The sequence below is a fragment of the Solea senegalensis genome, linkage group LG5 (assembly GCF_019176455.1).
Source record: "Solea senegalensis isolate Sse05_10M linkage group LG5, IFAPA_SoseM_1, whole genome shotgun sequence".
In the NCBI taxonomy this organism is placed as follows: Eukaryota; Metazoa; Chordata; class Actinopteri; order Pleuronectiformes; family Soleidae; genus Solea; species Solea senegalensis.
Genome location: NC_058025.1, coordinates 13,013,134 through 13,028,462, shown reverse-complemented (window position 1 = coordinate 13,028,462; position 15,329 = coordinate 13,013,134). Strand labels below are relative to the sequence as shown.

Below are 15,329 nucleotides of genomic sequence, written 5' to 3'. Positions count from 1 at the left end.
TGTAAGATATTAGAGACACATAACACACAAAAAGGCAGTAGGGGAAAAAAAAACAAAAACCTTAGCTTTTCCAGCCTCAACTAGAGTCAATCAATTTAGTCAAGAAAACCAAAAGACAGAGATGCTTTTAACTTTTTTATTATCCCCAGGGCAGATCTTTACAGTCGTTTGCTCGTCCTCTTGTAAACAATGTTACCAAGAGTCATCGTCTGGAGAGAAAATAAAAAGAAATAAAAAAAAAAAAAAATTAAAGTTAAAAACTTGTCATGACAAACCACAGAATCAAATTTCTCAGTTTGTCTACTCACATTAACAATTGTGTGTCCATCTATCAGTTCTGTGACAGATTCAATTCCCTTCAGGGAGACCTTCAGCTTGTTGCCGTCACGATGTACCACCGACTGCACACACACACAAATTAGAATTCAAAATCAGGGTTCATCTCAGGCAGTTCTGGTTCAGTGTGCGAGGGATTCGTGCCGTTTATTTTAAGATTGTGATCACATGCCTGGCGTCGTGCATCACTAAAGTTGGCCTACCTTGATCTTCTCTCCGGTGAGAGTCTCCAGATCAGCTTCCTGTCCAATGGTGAAAGAGTTAACAAGGACCTTAGTGCCAGTTGTGACGGTCACCTTGAAGTGGTCACCCGTCTCCTCAATCTCCGAGATGCTCTTGATATCTTTGCCTTTCTGGATGAGCTCATCAGGGAGACCTAACACATGCAGGGACATTTTAACTTTAATGCAATAATGAGTTGCAAGTGTTTACGGCTAGATATATTACAGCATTTTCTAGTCAACCACAATAAATAAATGAAGCACACAAGCCATAAATCTCACCAATTGCCTTCATGAATGGCTCAAAGTTCTCCTGAGACTCAAGCTGGTACTTTCCAGAGAATGACATGGTGGCAGTCTGGCAGACAGTGAAGGTAGAGACAAAAGGGGCATTTGCCTGTTTTATACTCTCAAACTGCTGCAGCGCGGCAATCATTAACCACAGGTGTCTCAAATCAAGGCAGATCCAGCCCATTTCACGCTGCACAGACAGCTCACAGATGAGCAGCATGCACTGATAAGAGTGGGAGAGATAACAAAGTAGTACAGTGACCAGACTGAAGTTAGGTAAGCCTCAATGCAGAGGGAGAACAGTAAAACTGTGCATGAAAGTACATTTTTTGGACATCTGCACAGTATGTACACACTGCTCTTTTCAGTGTCAATGACTTTGCATGAATCCTGTACCTATTACCCCAGTGAGTGCTTGCAGTGCATAATGTTGCACTCCAGTTTTAGTTCATCCCCCACTGTCTTCCCTCTACCCTTAAATTTTGCCTGTTTGATTTAAGTTTCTTCTTTTCTATCCAGTTTCTCGCCACTGTTTTCCTTCCCTTTGACAAATCCCGCCACTTCCTTTCTGTGTTTATGTTGTATGCAAATTTTTAGGCCCTTTTTTTTCCTTTTGCATGTGAAAAGAATATGTAAGGAAGGGTTGTAAAAAGAGCAGGAGTTTCAAAGATGTTTCAAAGATCCCCGAGAGCTGAATGTCTAAAAGATGAAATATATATATATATATATATATATATATATATATATATATATATAGATAGATAGATAGATAGATAGATAGATAGATAGATAGATATACATGTATTTGCCTTAGGCATTTGAACAAATCTACATCTCTCTAATCACAAAAAATGAACTGAAGTTTCACAGATTACAGTGCACCATCCATGAAAGCATATTTGAAATGCATATTAAGTAGCTTTTTTTGTATTATTAATGATTTTATTCTAAAAAAAATATAAATAAATGTATGCAGTTTGCAGTAACACAGAAAAACCCTCACAGTTCATTCTATCACTTCAACAGTGTGAACTATAGCCTTTATTTTATCACTTTACTTTGGTGATGTGACATTTTCAGATAAGCCTCCTTTCAAAGAGCAGCCAGACCGAGATACTGTATGATGAAATCATTCAGTCCTAGGCACAGTGTCAATATTCTATCTGTGTCTTCAGACTTGCTGTGATAACTTCAGGCTGTTTTGAACATTTTCTTTTGTTGAAGTTGCTCTTTAATCATGCTGTTGCTGTTTAATCAGCATCATGAAACAGAAATGAATCAAAGGTTACCGGCACACATGACAAATTCAACTTTCAACAGTGATGCTGAGTCACACAGAGCCTCATTTGTGGATCTGTTGGATTTGTGTAGCAATCAGTTACACAATTGTGCAACTGAGGGGTGACATCTGAAAGATAATGTTGACTGAAGGTGTTTGGACACTGAGTGACAGTGGTAAACACGGTGAAGAGAAAATGATTTAGGAGGATTTGAAAGGTTTTTATGCTCTAAAATAAAAACACACGATTTTATACTCTCTCAAAACTTTATTTCAACATGCAGATATCTGGATGACCGCTGTCCATATTCATCCCATTTTCATACAGAAAAATATATTGACAAAGGCACTCTACAGAAATACAGAAAGAGCAAATTCAGAGTGATGATGACAAACATAGAAATACAAAGATTTGAACTACAACTAGTCCAGTTTCAGCTCAACATCCGGGATAGTTTCCTGGGGCCTGCGTCAGAAACAGCTCACTTGTGGATTTGATGAGGAGAGGCGTGACCGGCCAGGTGCAGCAGCCTTAGGATGATGTCACTTGAGTCAGTACCTTCGAAATCATCTCCTTCCTCGTCACAGGACTGGTCTGTGGCACAACCCTCTGTGGTTAAAGGGTTAAAGAAAAGGAGCGGTTATTAGTTTACAACATGTTGCAAATGTCAGTTCACTGTGACTGAAATTAGAATCAATTGCCAGTAAAAAATAACTCTGTAACTCAGATATGATATTCTTATGATGTGATGATGGGACAGATATAGCTAAATCAAAGTAATCTAATGTGCTGAGCATTCACTCAAATACTGTGCAGGAATTAGTACAATCCTGACAATCCTGATACTGTATGGAGTATTTTAACGTTATTCTACGTTTTTATATGTCTGAGGGAAAATATTCTTCTTTTCACCCCATTCAAATATCAAAGGCCTATAAAAAGAGTTCAAAATGAGGTGCATTATTATTTAGTCCTGGCAATTAAACCAAAGGCCAACTTCCACAGACATTTTGTGTGTTATCCTCAAGCGAATTTGCATGTCATGTGACATTATGTCATTTCTTCACTGATCCCTGTCTAACGTCTGACTGGTAACGATAACTAAAAAGGTGTTCAATAAAAATGAAAAGCTTAACAAAGCATGCAGTGCAGGGGTTGAGAAAGACTGCACTATACAACTATAAAACAAGATTTGCTGACCTGCATCACAGCAGAGACCTGCAGCTGCACAACGTCCTCCCTCAGATCCACACGGTCTCCCTCCTGCCTGGCAGGGGGTCAGCAGGTAGTTCTCCTCCACACAGTGAGCTGTTTCTGGGGAGCCCAGCAGGCAGCCCAGGCCCTCACCGCAGCAGATACCGGGGCCGAAGCAGCGGCCCCTGTCTCCTGGGCCACATGACATGCACTGGGGAAGGAAACCACCACAGTTAAATGCATGAAGGCATCACATTTTTTTTTTTTTTGGTTTATTATATCACAAGCTCACATGGGAAATGAGCTTTCTACTGCTGTTCGTTCAACTTCAGTTATTAGTTACTCAACCATACATTGATTTAACAGTATAATTACTGGCACTAACACAGATCAAGAGCGTTCCATCGATGCCTATAAACAATTTATGTTATTTTGAACATTCATTTTTTTCATAAAACATAAAGCAACAACATTTTAATACGACGTGTAGTCATATATTATCATGAATTTAGCTATAATATAATAGTTCTACTACTTAAAATTAGCCACACATATACCAACCGCTACATTAATGAGTCTGACTCTGATCATTCTGATTCTTTTATGTCTTTAATGTCATAAAATGTCTCTCATTTCCTGCTATTTTTCCAATACATGACATGGATCAGTGGTAGAGCGAGTCATGGTCCTATCCCAGGATCTGCTGGTCTACATACTAGTGGATCACTGAGCAAGAAACATGAGCCCAAATTGCTCCTAATGGCTGTGCCTACAGTGTGTGAAAGGATATGATAAGCTATGTGAATGGGTAGAATGGCAGAACTGTAGTGGAAAGGTGGAAAAGTGACATTCAAGTACAGACCATTTACCATTACTATTGAATTACTATTGTTAAATCTTAGCGATACATAAAAAGCAGCTCACCTTGCGAAGGGGTGCATCCATGATGGACCTCTTCCCACCGATGGGACAGTTTGAGATGTAACACGCCGAACATAGAGACACAAGAAAAAGAAGGCACACGGATACAGCGGCTCCAGTCATTTCTGCGGAGAGACTGAAAAAAAAAACAGGAGAAATTAAGTAGTTTCTGTGACTGACAACAAAATGAACGCTCTGTGAACAAAATGTACTCACTTGTTGAGTTATCAGTGAAGACTTCAAGTTCTTGTTTCAGATGCTCCTGAATGATTCTCGTATGTTTCCTGGTGCCAACGGCATGTCTTATATACTTCCAGAGCTTCTTTGGAGAGTGACACAGAAACCCAAAAGCCACTTAGAGATCCTTAATGAGTTCGTTTTTTCCGTTACTGTCACCTCCGGAGATAGATGAGGCTGACCACTGGGCAGGTCGGGTCAAAAGGCCAGGCAGTTGTGTGGCATGGTTTGCATTTTTCTATTCATGCATCATTAGAGAAAGGCTCAGCGCTGCATGACCATGCATGTTCATCATGATTACAGAGAGTCAGAAAAGTCAAGAAGACAGTGAAATTAAATATAATGGGGTAAAACTTTGACATATTCAAAACAGGATTCACATTAAGTGAATCCTGTAACCAAAAAAAATTCTTTTCCAAAAAAAAGATAGGCAAAGTAACAAAAATACCAGGTTTCAAAGGTCATGAGAAGTCTTTCTCTGATCTGTGGCCTACTTGGCGGCCATGTTGGCTCAAAACATTGCTGCACACAGAATTTGTAGCAGATTGAATAAGTGTAAACAAGCCTAATCGCGATGCAGACACACAAACACACACACACACACACACACACACACACACACACACACACACACACACACACACACCTCACTGTGTTTTCCCTTGTTTTAATAAAGTCCTTAATTCCTCACAGGAATTGATGCCCACATTGTCTGGGTCCAAGGTTAATTGGATGTATGAGCTAATTAACGCAGCTAATGATTTTCCACAACTCATAAACGACTGCTTCACAGATTCAATGATATGAGCTCAATTACTGCAGCCGCCAACTGCCACCTCATCTCAATAAAAAACAAGCTGATAACATAGTCAGTGTTCACTAACTTCTGTGTCAAAGAGGAGGAGCAGGACACTTGGACATGGACTGACTTAGATTATGAACCATATCTCCAAGTGACCAGTTGATTTAAAGTGCCGTGAAGCAGACTTCTCCAAGGCAGGGGGTACTTGTGCCATCTAGTGGATGTTTGTGTCACATTTCATCTGTTCATGCGTCCAGTTTTCATTATCTGGAGTTCATAAAATAACATAAAATACGTAGCCTTAACACAACACAACAGGATCTTTTTTAACAGCAACATCAATCATTACAAAAAAGACATGAATCAGTGATAATGAAGTTAACAACCATGACACTTTTCACTGTAGTGTGAAATAAATCACAAACTGAACAGTGGAGGCTTCACAGAAGTTTTACTTGTTGCAGCACGTTTCTGTGAAATGTAATTATACTATATAGGAATGTTTAAAGTGAAATAAGCCCAACTAAAGTGCACAATCCCCAAATCGTGATTTGAAATGCCTGACATAATATATTTAACCTAAAAGTTTCCTGAGCTCTCCAAGAGCATAATTTCCTCATATTCATTCAATAAAAATCAATGAAAAAAGAACACACATTTCTCCTGCACTATGTTCTTCCAAAAGCTGCACAAATCCCCATTTCATATGTCTATCTGTGTTTCCTTATTTTTCTTCAGGAAGGCACTAGGCTTGTTGACTTCCTCTCCCCTCCCTTCCTTCCTTCTCTCCGAAGGTACTCATCTGAAAAATGAGAACAAAGTGATTGTTCCTGTTCTCTTTCTTAAGTCACTTCAAATGCTATCCGTGGACGGGCGGCTCATTGTCAGGAGAGTTGCAGTGCGAGCAGCAGGGAAGAGTACGCCGGTGCAGGTACAACAGCAGCAGCTGCATGAGCACCACCACAGCATCACAGAAAACACACACACTGGTAAGTTTCACACACAGACTTCACAGACACCTCGTGCACTTTCATGGCACTGACTGGCATTTGGGGTGAGGAGGGGCTTCGGTTTTAATGGATTGTTTGGAATGCACAGTGTGGCAAACATGGGCTGGGGTCTCTGCACAGTGCATCATCGGAGGGAGAGGGGGAAGGAATTCTTTAAAACAAGCTGGAAAGCACTGGAAATATGCAAAGTGATACAGATTTGCACTTGCTTCTGCATGTGGTTATGTTTTTATGTGTGTTAGCAATAACAAATCCACATTTAAATATTGAACTTGTGTCCCCATGTGTGTCTTTTTCTAATCACTTATTGATACGTAGAGATTTGCTGTGAGCACGTTTTCAAAATGTCTCGCAAATTGGCCCCAAAGACACGAATGACTACTGTGGATTACATAAATGTGAATTCATTTGTTTTACTCATCTACATCGTGTGGGCTTGTTTCACTATATCAGCACCTCTGCCCTGAAAGGCTCCCCTGTATGATTATTTGTTTTTAGTGTATTTCATACACTCCTTTCATTGTGCTTCTACTGTACTACATATTATGTCCTTGTATTTCTGTGTTTCCTTTACGTCTTGTCTGAAGGAGACATGCTTGTATTGTTGATGTTCTCTTTTGCATCTACAGTTTTTATGCACATGCAGGGAAAGACAGATTTCTGTCTCTGATATGCAAAAGATTGATACAATATGTACATTCCTTGAACAAAAGGGTTTTCATTTCAGCATAACAATACTTCTAAAACCCTGTCATCCATCACTTCAGTCATACTTTGCTCTCTCTATATATACAATGTGATGTGTATGATATGAAATGAAACAAATCACAAGGATAATCTATCCTGTTAATCAATTGCAGATATGAAAATATGTGTATCATACATGTATCATTACATAGAGAAGCAGACATCCTTTTCTCCCTGATAAGAAGCTTTATTTACAGGAATAGAAAGTAGGCGCAACTGCACTAATTAAATATGATGCAGAAGTAAAACAGTTCCCTTCTGAGTATAACCATCTTTTCATCTGTGCCACTCATAAGGACACACACATACTATATATACAATCTGCAGAGATTCTAATAATTGCTCTGCGACATCTAGACATCACAGTTCTTTGTGCTTATTGGCAATTTAGTCAGACTCAGACTGCACACATCAGGAATCCATCACAGTATACACTTTCACATCACATCACATCATCAGTGGAGGAGAAATGGAGAAGTTCCTCTGTGCTCTCAGTGCAGAATGATGAACAGAAAAAGATGAACAGAGCACAGAATAAAAAAAGAGATGGAGAAGCAAAAAAACCCCAAAACCTATGTGGTAGGTAGAGGCGAGCAGGTAACTTCCTAATTTCAGGAGAGAAGGAGACCTGTGAGAAAGGGGGAAGTGAAAGGTTTCAGGTTGACCACTGAAAGGTGTGGGTGTCGACATCATTCGACTGTATGTGCGTCCGGTTATGATTTGTTCCAAAGGAACCTTCACTGGAACAGTTTCATATGATGAATAGAGACTAGTTACAGACACAATGCATGTACTTTTGTCAATTCTGTGTCTGTTGGTGGTTAAAAAAAAAGTAAGCCGTCCAGGAAGTCATATGATGTTCAGCTATTTCTATTTTAAGCTGCTTTCTTTTTCAACTATGAGCTATTTTCAGGTGGAAATGTTTACCCTGCTACACTTGTTTTGCAGCTATAGCTCCATACATTAGTATTTTACACAGAGACATATGATGAGCCAATGCAACGATTAACAACAAATACACACATACAGTACAAATAATATGTATATTCATCTCATCTCATCACCAACCACTAACATTCTTCTTTGAAGTCACAGGTATAGTGATGCATCAGTTATGGAGCAATTCTAATGGAAAATTCAGTTCTTTAAGTTCTTTATTCTGATGATATGTCTGTGTTATTCTATCTTTCTTCTTAAGGTAAGCATCATTTGAGGAAAACTTATCACACTAGTAAACAGACTATGTGAAATCTGTGGAGATCCACTCGATGCACAGGATGTAAATATTTATTTCACCATAACTGTTAACACATTTGTGTACTTTCTCTAATGTAGGGAGACCATGGAAACAGACAGAACAAATTTCTCTCTCAGAGATGATCTGAGACAAACATCTGAGCAGCACAGTTTCTACCTAAGTCCACCTCCCCTTCATATAAAGCCCCCAAAGTTCTCCCCTCCCAGATACCCCAGCATATCACCCACTGGGGAAAACTACACCATGTTTAGCTCCCCTCATTTCTTTCCATTGCTTAGCCCTGATTTCACCCAAAAGGAGGGATCCCAAAAACGCAAAAGACCGCCTTTCAAGATGGATGCCCAAGGACGTGAATCTCCTGAGAGAGGAGCAGAGGAGGCAGAGGAAAGCAGCACTAAGAAGACAGTCGACCTCTCCCACATCCCCTTGACCCTCCCACTTCACCCCATTCCTTCCCCATCCCAAAAATCTCATCCTGGAATGATTGAGCTCAACAGACTGCAGCTCCATCAGAGATCTATGAATCTACCTGTGCAAGTGAAGCAGGAGCCTCTCAGTCCTTCCCCTATTTGGCCTCCCTCTTCTCTCCTTCTCCACCCTCCTTTCTTCTCACCTTTCCACCACGGTCTTCTCCCATACCCCTTCTTCTTACCCGGGCCTGTCATGCACCTCACCCCTGGTGCCTTCTACCCCAGAGAGGACCTCCGGCCTGTTCACCGCATGCGTGACGGAGCTCCCCGTGGTGGGACAAGCAACGCTGAGAAGCTTGGGCTTGACGTTCACGTAGATGACAGCTATTATGTTGATGTCGGAGGTGACCAGAAGCGGTGGAAGTGTCGCATGTGTGACAAGTCCTACACTTCCAAGTACAACCTGGTCACGCACATCCTGGGCCACAATGGCATCAAGCCACATGGATGCCACCTGTGTGGCAAACTTTTCAAGCAGCTGAGTCACCTGCACACGCACCTGCTCACTCACCAGGGCATGAGACCCCACAAGTGCCAGGTTTGCCACAAGGCTTTCACCCAGACCAGCCACCTCAAGAGGCACATGATGCAGCACAGTGATGTGAAGCCATACAGGTGAATGACCATAGCAGGTGTTGTGTGCTCTTTATCATCAGTTCTTTGTTTGTTTCCATCTCGTTCAAACTCTTTTTTATTGCGCCTCCAGCTGTGGTGTGTGTGGTCGAGGCTTTGCCTACCCCAGTGAGCTCCGGGCCCATGAGCTGAAGCATGAAAAAGGCCAGGAGAATGTGTGTGTGGAGTGTGGTCTGGACTTTCCCACACTCGCGCAGCTGAAAAGGCACCTGACTGCCCATCGTGGTCCCACACTGTACAGGTGAGCAGAAAAACGGCCCTTTCCATTATATATACTGTATATACACAAATTTTAGTGTTCCAACTTTTTTGCCGAAAATGTGTACCTCATGTACAGAATACAATTTTTGCACGTGACTCAAACTCAGATGAACTGGGGGCCACTGAATGTCTAGTTTGTTAAGTAGAGGTCGGTCAAGTGGAAAAAAGCTCAAACTTTTTCAAAAAAAGACAATGAAATAATATTTATGATGATATTTCACATAATCTCAAAAATAAAAGTGTTTTTTTCCAATATGGAACGGTAAATAGTCATGATGCAAAAGTAATCCAGTAATAAAAAACTACAGAAATAACGTCATAATAAGTGGCGGGCTGCATGACATGGATAGAGGGGCCACATGTGGCCCGCAGGCTGTGAGTTTGAGTCTTTGAACATATCCACATTCAAAACCAGGAAAATATTATTATCACCCTCCAATCTTCATTTCCACCGACACCCTCACATTCTCGAGACACATAATAGGCGAGAGCTCACATGCATCCGTGGTTTGCAAAATACCTAATGATAACATGTGATCCTGGAGACTGAGTTGATTAAATAATTTGAAATAATTTATTTTCTTGAGAAGAATTAGATGAAAAGATGCTACTGTCATATTTTGATGCCGGAGCCAGCACCTCGTTTAACTTGGCTTAGCACAAAAACTGTAAACAGTGGAAAACATGTCGCCTGGTTTCAGTCCAACAGTAACAAAATCTGCCTAACAACACCAGTCAAAGTCCAAAGTGTTTAAACTGTGAAGCTACAAGTTACACATTTAATGTCTCCCAGCTTGAAAAAATGAATTTCCATCTGATGAAAGTTTAAATATGAGTTTAATCTACAAAACAACTGCTCCAGGCAAAGGAATTAAAAAATTCAACACAATATAAAGCACAGATGAAATCATGCTTTTGGCAAATTCTTTATCTTTGGACTGACCCAGGTTAGCTGTTTAGCTGTAGCCGCTGCTTTATATTTGACAGGACACATAGTTGAATCAATAGTTTCATTAAATTCTGGGAAACAACGAGAGGAAATGCAGCGGCCAAAACTTTAAACTGTTGCTTTAAAAAAAATGTCAGTTTGCTGTTTGGTTGCAGAGGAAGGTTATACCTCTTGTTCCTACAGGTGTGCAGAGTGCCAGAAGACTTTCCAGTACCCGAGTCAGCTTCAGAACCACATGATGAAACACAAAGACATCAGACCATACATCTGCAGTGAGTGCGGGATGGAGTTCATCCAGTCGCACCACCTGAAACAGCACACGCTAACTCACAAAGTAGGTTTAATTAGGAGACCGAAGACAAAAGACACAACATTTTTTACTATGCTGTTTGACAGGGACTGGAAGCAAAAGCATGGACTTTGGCATCAATTTAGCTGTCACGTTAAGACAAGCTCATTATTTCTTGTTTACTTTTTTCGATTGTAAAGTTGGCCGAGAGAGTTTGGGCGCCAGTCTAACAGGTTGTTTTGGCAGCTGTTTTAAAGCAATTTCCTCTTAAATCCTTGCTATTTTAACCCCTTAACAACACCTTGACATTCCTTTATTTCCCCTCTAGAATCTTTATGGGTCGAGAAAAATACCTGGTTGATGTATTAATGTGTCCCATGTCGTTACTGTATCAACAAAACCCTAGCATTGGATGGATACGCTCCATTAAACTGTGTTCAATTACAGGCCAGACATATTTAATTTCTGGGGAAAAAAAACTTAATAGGATTAAAAGATACAGACCTTAAAAATGAAGATCGCTGTACAATTAAGAGGTCAAGCAAGGCCACACAGTATTACCCGTGCCTAAACCTCCACATTCTCTTGTTTTTCAGGGTGTGAAAGAGCACAAGTGTCGCATCTGTGGACGTGAGTTCACTCTGTTAGCCAACATGAAGCGCCACGTCCTCATTCACACCAACATACGGGCCTACCAGTGTCACATGTGCTTCAAAAGCTTTGTCCAGAAACAGACACTCAAGGCTCATATGATTGTCCACTCAGACATCAAGCCCTATAAATGCAAGGTTAGTGGAATGCAACATGGCAGATGTGGCTCTTTTCTTTGTGCAGCTTTCAGTTTCTCTCTTACCCCTCACTGATTCAAGGAACAGTTCAAGACTGAGTTGAGAACAATTAATGTATAAGGCAAGAAAGTCCTCACAGGGAGGAAATGAAGGTGGAAGGATCTGTCAGAAATGAATACATGCATATTGTAATGTGTTTCATGTGTGTCGCCATCACTATTATCATTAAGCAAATCGTATTTCCAATCACAGTTAGGAAATATTTAGTTGTAACTGCTGCTATTAAAGGATTCCCCCACTTTTCTAGAGAGTTTGTTTTGACCTTGGAGTTTGGTTTGAGGACTGAGATGATGACCAGATAGCAGAGAGGCTTTTGGCAGTGGGAGCCTCCTTGTCCATAGGAAGGATATCGCCGCACAAACTGCCTCTCTAACAATGGTCCCCCAGCCTCTCTAGAGAACTGGGCCCGCAAATAGATTTCATCTCGCTTTCTCTGCTGTTGGGGAGCTTCCTGTTTTCTCACGGGCCTCTTGGACGGTTTACAGTCCCTCTCTCCTCCTGAAGGAAAGGACCACCCTAATAAAAAAGAATGCAGAGGAAGGACAGCACAGGAGTTGCCCTTCCCTGTTCTCCTCCTTGCTCTGTCTCCATGTTGCTTCCTCTCTCTCTCTCTCTTTCTGTGCTACTTGTATGAGAGGGAGTGAGAGAGAGAGAGAAAGGAGGGTGGGGGGGTAGACAAAGAGGAAAAGAGGAAAACAAAGAGAGAGGGAGGGTGTGCGTGTGTCTATGTATATCTGAATGCCTTTCACATTCATTCATGATTACGTCTATTCTGAGAAAAACTGACTTAACAACGGACGTAAAAGGAAAAATAAACGATATACAGTGTATGCTTATTGTTTGATTATAGGGTAACTGGGTACATTCACTAAGTTGGTGTTGTAAATTGAGCTTATGTTTATAATATGTTAATAACTTATGAAAATTAAATATTTGACATGATACTTATTATCTTACTTTTACTCTGAACTAGCTCACATATTTACGTCATCTATGTACTTTCTGGTGTCATAATTGGCCGTCATTTTTACTCAGTACAGCATGCAAGTACATACAGTATGCATAGAACTATCTTTTTGCATTTCCGTGAAACTCATTAAAAATAACGACTAATTGTGTTTCAGCTCTGCGGGAAGGAGTTCAACAGGATGCATAATTTAATGGGCCACATGCATCTCCACTCCGACAGCAAACCCTTCAAATGTCTCTACTGCCCGAGCAAGTTCACGCTGAAGGGTAACCTCACCAGACACATGAAGGTCAAACACGGCGTCATGGACAGGGGCCTGGACGAAAGATGTAGGGATCCTTCAGTTAAAAGTATGTGCATTCGTATTTAAAATTGGCCTGATGTCATTGCTTTTCTTCACTTGTTTCAGTGTTTAGGCGGAGAGGGAGATTCTGTCTGAATACCCCAATGGGCCTCCTCACACGCTTCAGCCAAGAGGAGCCATTTGATCTTTCACAGAAGACTCCAGGCCTTCCCAGCCTCAGTCTTGCCCAGTCTGATGGGGAAAGCGTCCCTGGGAGCTCATGTCAGGAGGAGGATGAAGACAGTTTGTACAGGAGGAGCCAGTACAGCCCTGAGGAGGACCAACATGAGTCTGCAGGCGATGCCCAATACAACTCGAAGCCAGAGGAGCGAGTACAAGTGGCTCCTGACGAACTGAGGCCAGACAAGCAACACAAGCAGGCGTACCAGGGAAGTTTAAATGATGACACAGAAGCAGCAGAAGAAGGACAATCTGACGATCCCCGAGGTGATCAGGTTCACCTCTCGCGTACAGAAGCTTCTTATGAATCTGATTTAGAACTAGATGAGCAGATGTACCACCACGAAGCAGGCTCCAGAGCGTCATATGATTATAACTCTGACTCAGAGCTAGAAGATCATCACCAGGAGCCAAATGAGCAAAGTAAACGGCAGTTGGATGGCTTTTATGAGACAGGTTCCGATTGGGCAGAAGGGAACCAGAGTACATTGGAAACAGGTGAAATGGTGTGTCGCTCCCACACAAGTGAATTTATAGACACACAGGATGACGAAGACGGCAAAGAATGAGAAAAGTAGTGAGATAGTGAGAGGAAGACTTCCCTGAGGAGAGAGGAAGGTGTGGAACTCTCTGATGATGGAGGGTGTGGTGGAGCAGCTTAACCTAAAGAGAAAGATAAACATATCCTGTTTGTTAATGCAGCAAATAATATAAATACTGGAATACAAAGCTGTGAAGCATACTGCATGTACATATCAATGAGAATGAAATGAAAATATATGATTTTGTAGCTTCTTAGTAAATAAAATTAAGATTTTTTTTATTTTTACAAATCATTTTGCTGTTTTAACTCAAATATGCTTTAACATTTAAAGATAATGTATATTTTCTCAAAACAATTGTGAATTATGTCAGTTTATTTGTGGGAAACATTTAAATGCAGATATGACAAAAGCTTGAAGAAATAAACTGTGATTTTATTATAATTGCGTTTGTTTAGATTTTTTTAATACATGATTTGGAATTGTTTTTATTGTATGACAGTGTAATGATGGTCAGCTAAATATGATTTTGTAAAATTAAACACAAATAAAACTTTGAATTTATGGACCTTGTGTTTGCATCATAAATACCACTGTGACTTAAAAAAAAGAAGAATATAAGTCTAGATATTAAATCTATTAAATCCTCACTGTCTGACAGATATTTTAAAGCAGACATGATTGCTGCTTTAGTTTCAGAAAACCATGTTTTTTTTCCTCCTGCTTCTCTTTCAAAGCAGAGGAAGAGGAAGAGAAAACACCTCTCCCCTTCCCTCTTTTACGTTGTGATCAAACAGCAGTGACAGACACAGTAGGTGTCTCAGACAAAGGCTTCATATGTCTGTGTGAGTCAGAAAAAAAGCATTGTTTCCGCTCGGTGCAGAAGCTCCACTGCAAAAACAAGTGGAATGAAAGGATAGTTTTTATAGTGTAGAAAAAAAAAACACACACTGTCTTTATCACTGTGATTCAGTCCACATTATATTATAAATCCCATTAGTCTATATCAGGGGTGTCAAACTTATTTTAGTTCAGGGGGCCACATCTCAAGTGGGCTGTACCACTAAAATAATAGCATCATAACCTATAAACAAGAACTCCAATTGTTTCCCTTTGTTTTAACATTTAATGAGGTGTCTTTTCACAAAACCTATTATGAACAAAACCTGAAACTTCTTGAGAAAGATAAATGCAATTTCAAGAATATTATGCCTACGTTTGTGCATTAGAACTTACAGATCACAGTGGATCTCCAAATGCATAAAATATTTAATCACAGGTATCTGGAATTGAAAAATATAGTATTGTGATCTAATCATAATGCGAAATGTTCACAAATTCATACTGGCCAGATTGGACCCTCTGGTGGGCGGGTTGTAGCCCACGGGCCGTACCTTTGACATGCTTGGTCTATATGGTATTATGTGTTATAACTTTGTAAACCGTGACAGCTCAGGTAAATGAGTCATTTCTTGTCAGATGAAATGCAGAACAGCAGCTTCTCCATTTCTGCAGGGGCGACCACCGTGTCCTAAAGGGCGAAACTA

The 15,329-nt window shown here is 40.6% G+C and overlaps 4 protein-coding genes across 4 annotated transcripts in view; 2 read left to right on the top strand and 2 right to left on the bottom strand.

Annotated features, from left to right (window-relative positions):
• commd10 (COMM domain containing 10) overlaps positions 1-15,329 on the top strand; it is a 721,199-nt gene that overhangs the window by 391,632 nt on the left and 314,238 nt on the right. The gene's annotated exons all lie outside the window — the stretch shown is intronic.
• LOC122769501 (fatty acid-binding protein, liver-type) lies at positions 123-943 on the bottom strand. The gene is made up of 4 exons (XM_044026059.1): positions 840-943; positions 540-712; positions 309-401; positions 123-209 (listed from the first exon to the last, which is right to left on the bottom strand). The coding sequence occupies exons 1-4, from the start codon at positions 904-906 to the stop codon at positions 159-161; spliced, it is 384 nt and encodes a 127-aa protein (XP_043881994.1). The 5' UTR covers positions 907-943; the 3' UTR covers positions 123-158.
• Positions 1,866-4,522, bottom strand: LOC122769505 (isotocin-neurophysin IT 1-like). Its single transcript, XM_044026063.1, has 4 exons — positions 4,460-4,522; positions 4,247-4,379; positions 3,329-3,533; positions 1,866-2,737 (listed from the first exon to the last, which is right to left on the bottom strand). Exons 2-4 carry the CDS (start codon positions 4,364-4,366, stop codon positions 2,610-2,612), a joined length of 453 nt encoding a protein of 150 aa, XP_043881998.1. The 5' UTR covers positions 4,367-4,379; positions 4,460-4,522; the 3' UTR covers positions 1,866-2,609.
• znf366 (zinc finger protein 366) lies at positions 6,121-14,223 on the top strand. The gene is made up of 7 exons (XM_044026016.1): positions 6,121-6,271; positions 8,375-9,382; positions 9,474-9,641; positions 10,794-10,944; positions 11,496-11,687; positions 12,872-13,046; positions 13,127-14,223. The coding sequence occupies exons 2-7, from the start codon at positions 8,382-8,384 to the stop codon at positions 13,807-13,809; spliced, it is 2,370 nt and encodes a 789-aa protein (XP_043881951.1). The 5' UTR covers positions 6,121-6,271; positions 8,375-8,381; the 3' UTR covers positions 13,810-14,223.

Excerpts from the sequence above, each read along its gene's own strand:
- znf366 (XM_044026016.1), top strand. The coding sequence starts at position 8,382 with ATGGAAACAGACAGAACAAATTTCTCTCTCAGAGATGATCTGAGACAA. Across the intron at positions 9,383-9,473 it reads AGTGATGTGAAGCCATACAG|CTGTGGTGTGTGTGGTCGAG; the intron begins GTGAATGACCAT and ends TTGCGCCTCCAG. Across the intron at positions 13,047-13,126 it reads CAGGGGCCTGGACGAAAGAT|TGTTTAGGCGGAGAGGGAGA; the intron begins GTAGGGATCCTT and ends CACTTGTTTCAG.
- LOC122769501 (XM_044026059.1), bottom strand. The coding sequence starts at position 906 with ATGTCATTCTCTGGAAAGTACCAGCTTGAGTCTCAGGAGAACTTTGAG. Across the intron at positions 713-839 it reads GCCATTCATGAAGGCAATTG|GTCTCCCTGATGAGCTCATC; the intron begins GTGAGATTTATG and ends TGCATGTGTTAG. Across the intron at positions 210-308 it reads ATGGACACACAATTGTTAAT|ACGATGACTCTTGGTAACAT; the intron begins GTGAGTAGACAA and ends TTTTCTCTCCAG.
- LOC122769505 (XM_044026063.1), bottom strand. The coding sequence starts at position 4,366 with ATGACTGGAGCCGCTGTATCCGTGTGCCTTCTTTTTCTTGTGTCTCTA. Across the intron at positions 3,534-4,246 it reads TGGATGCACCCCTTCGCAAG|TGCATGTCATGTGGCCCAGG; the intron begins GTGAGCTGCTTT and ends TTCCTTCCCCAG. Across the intron at positions 2,738-3,328 it reads AGGTCTCTGCTGTGATGCAG|AGGGTTGTGCCACAGACCAG; the intron begins GTCAGCAAATCT and ends CTTTAACCACAG.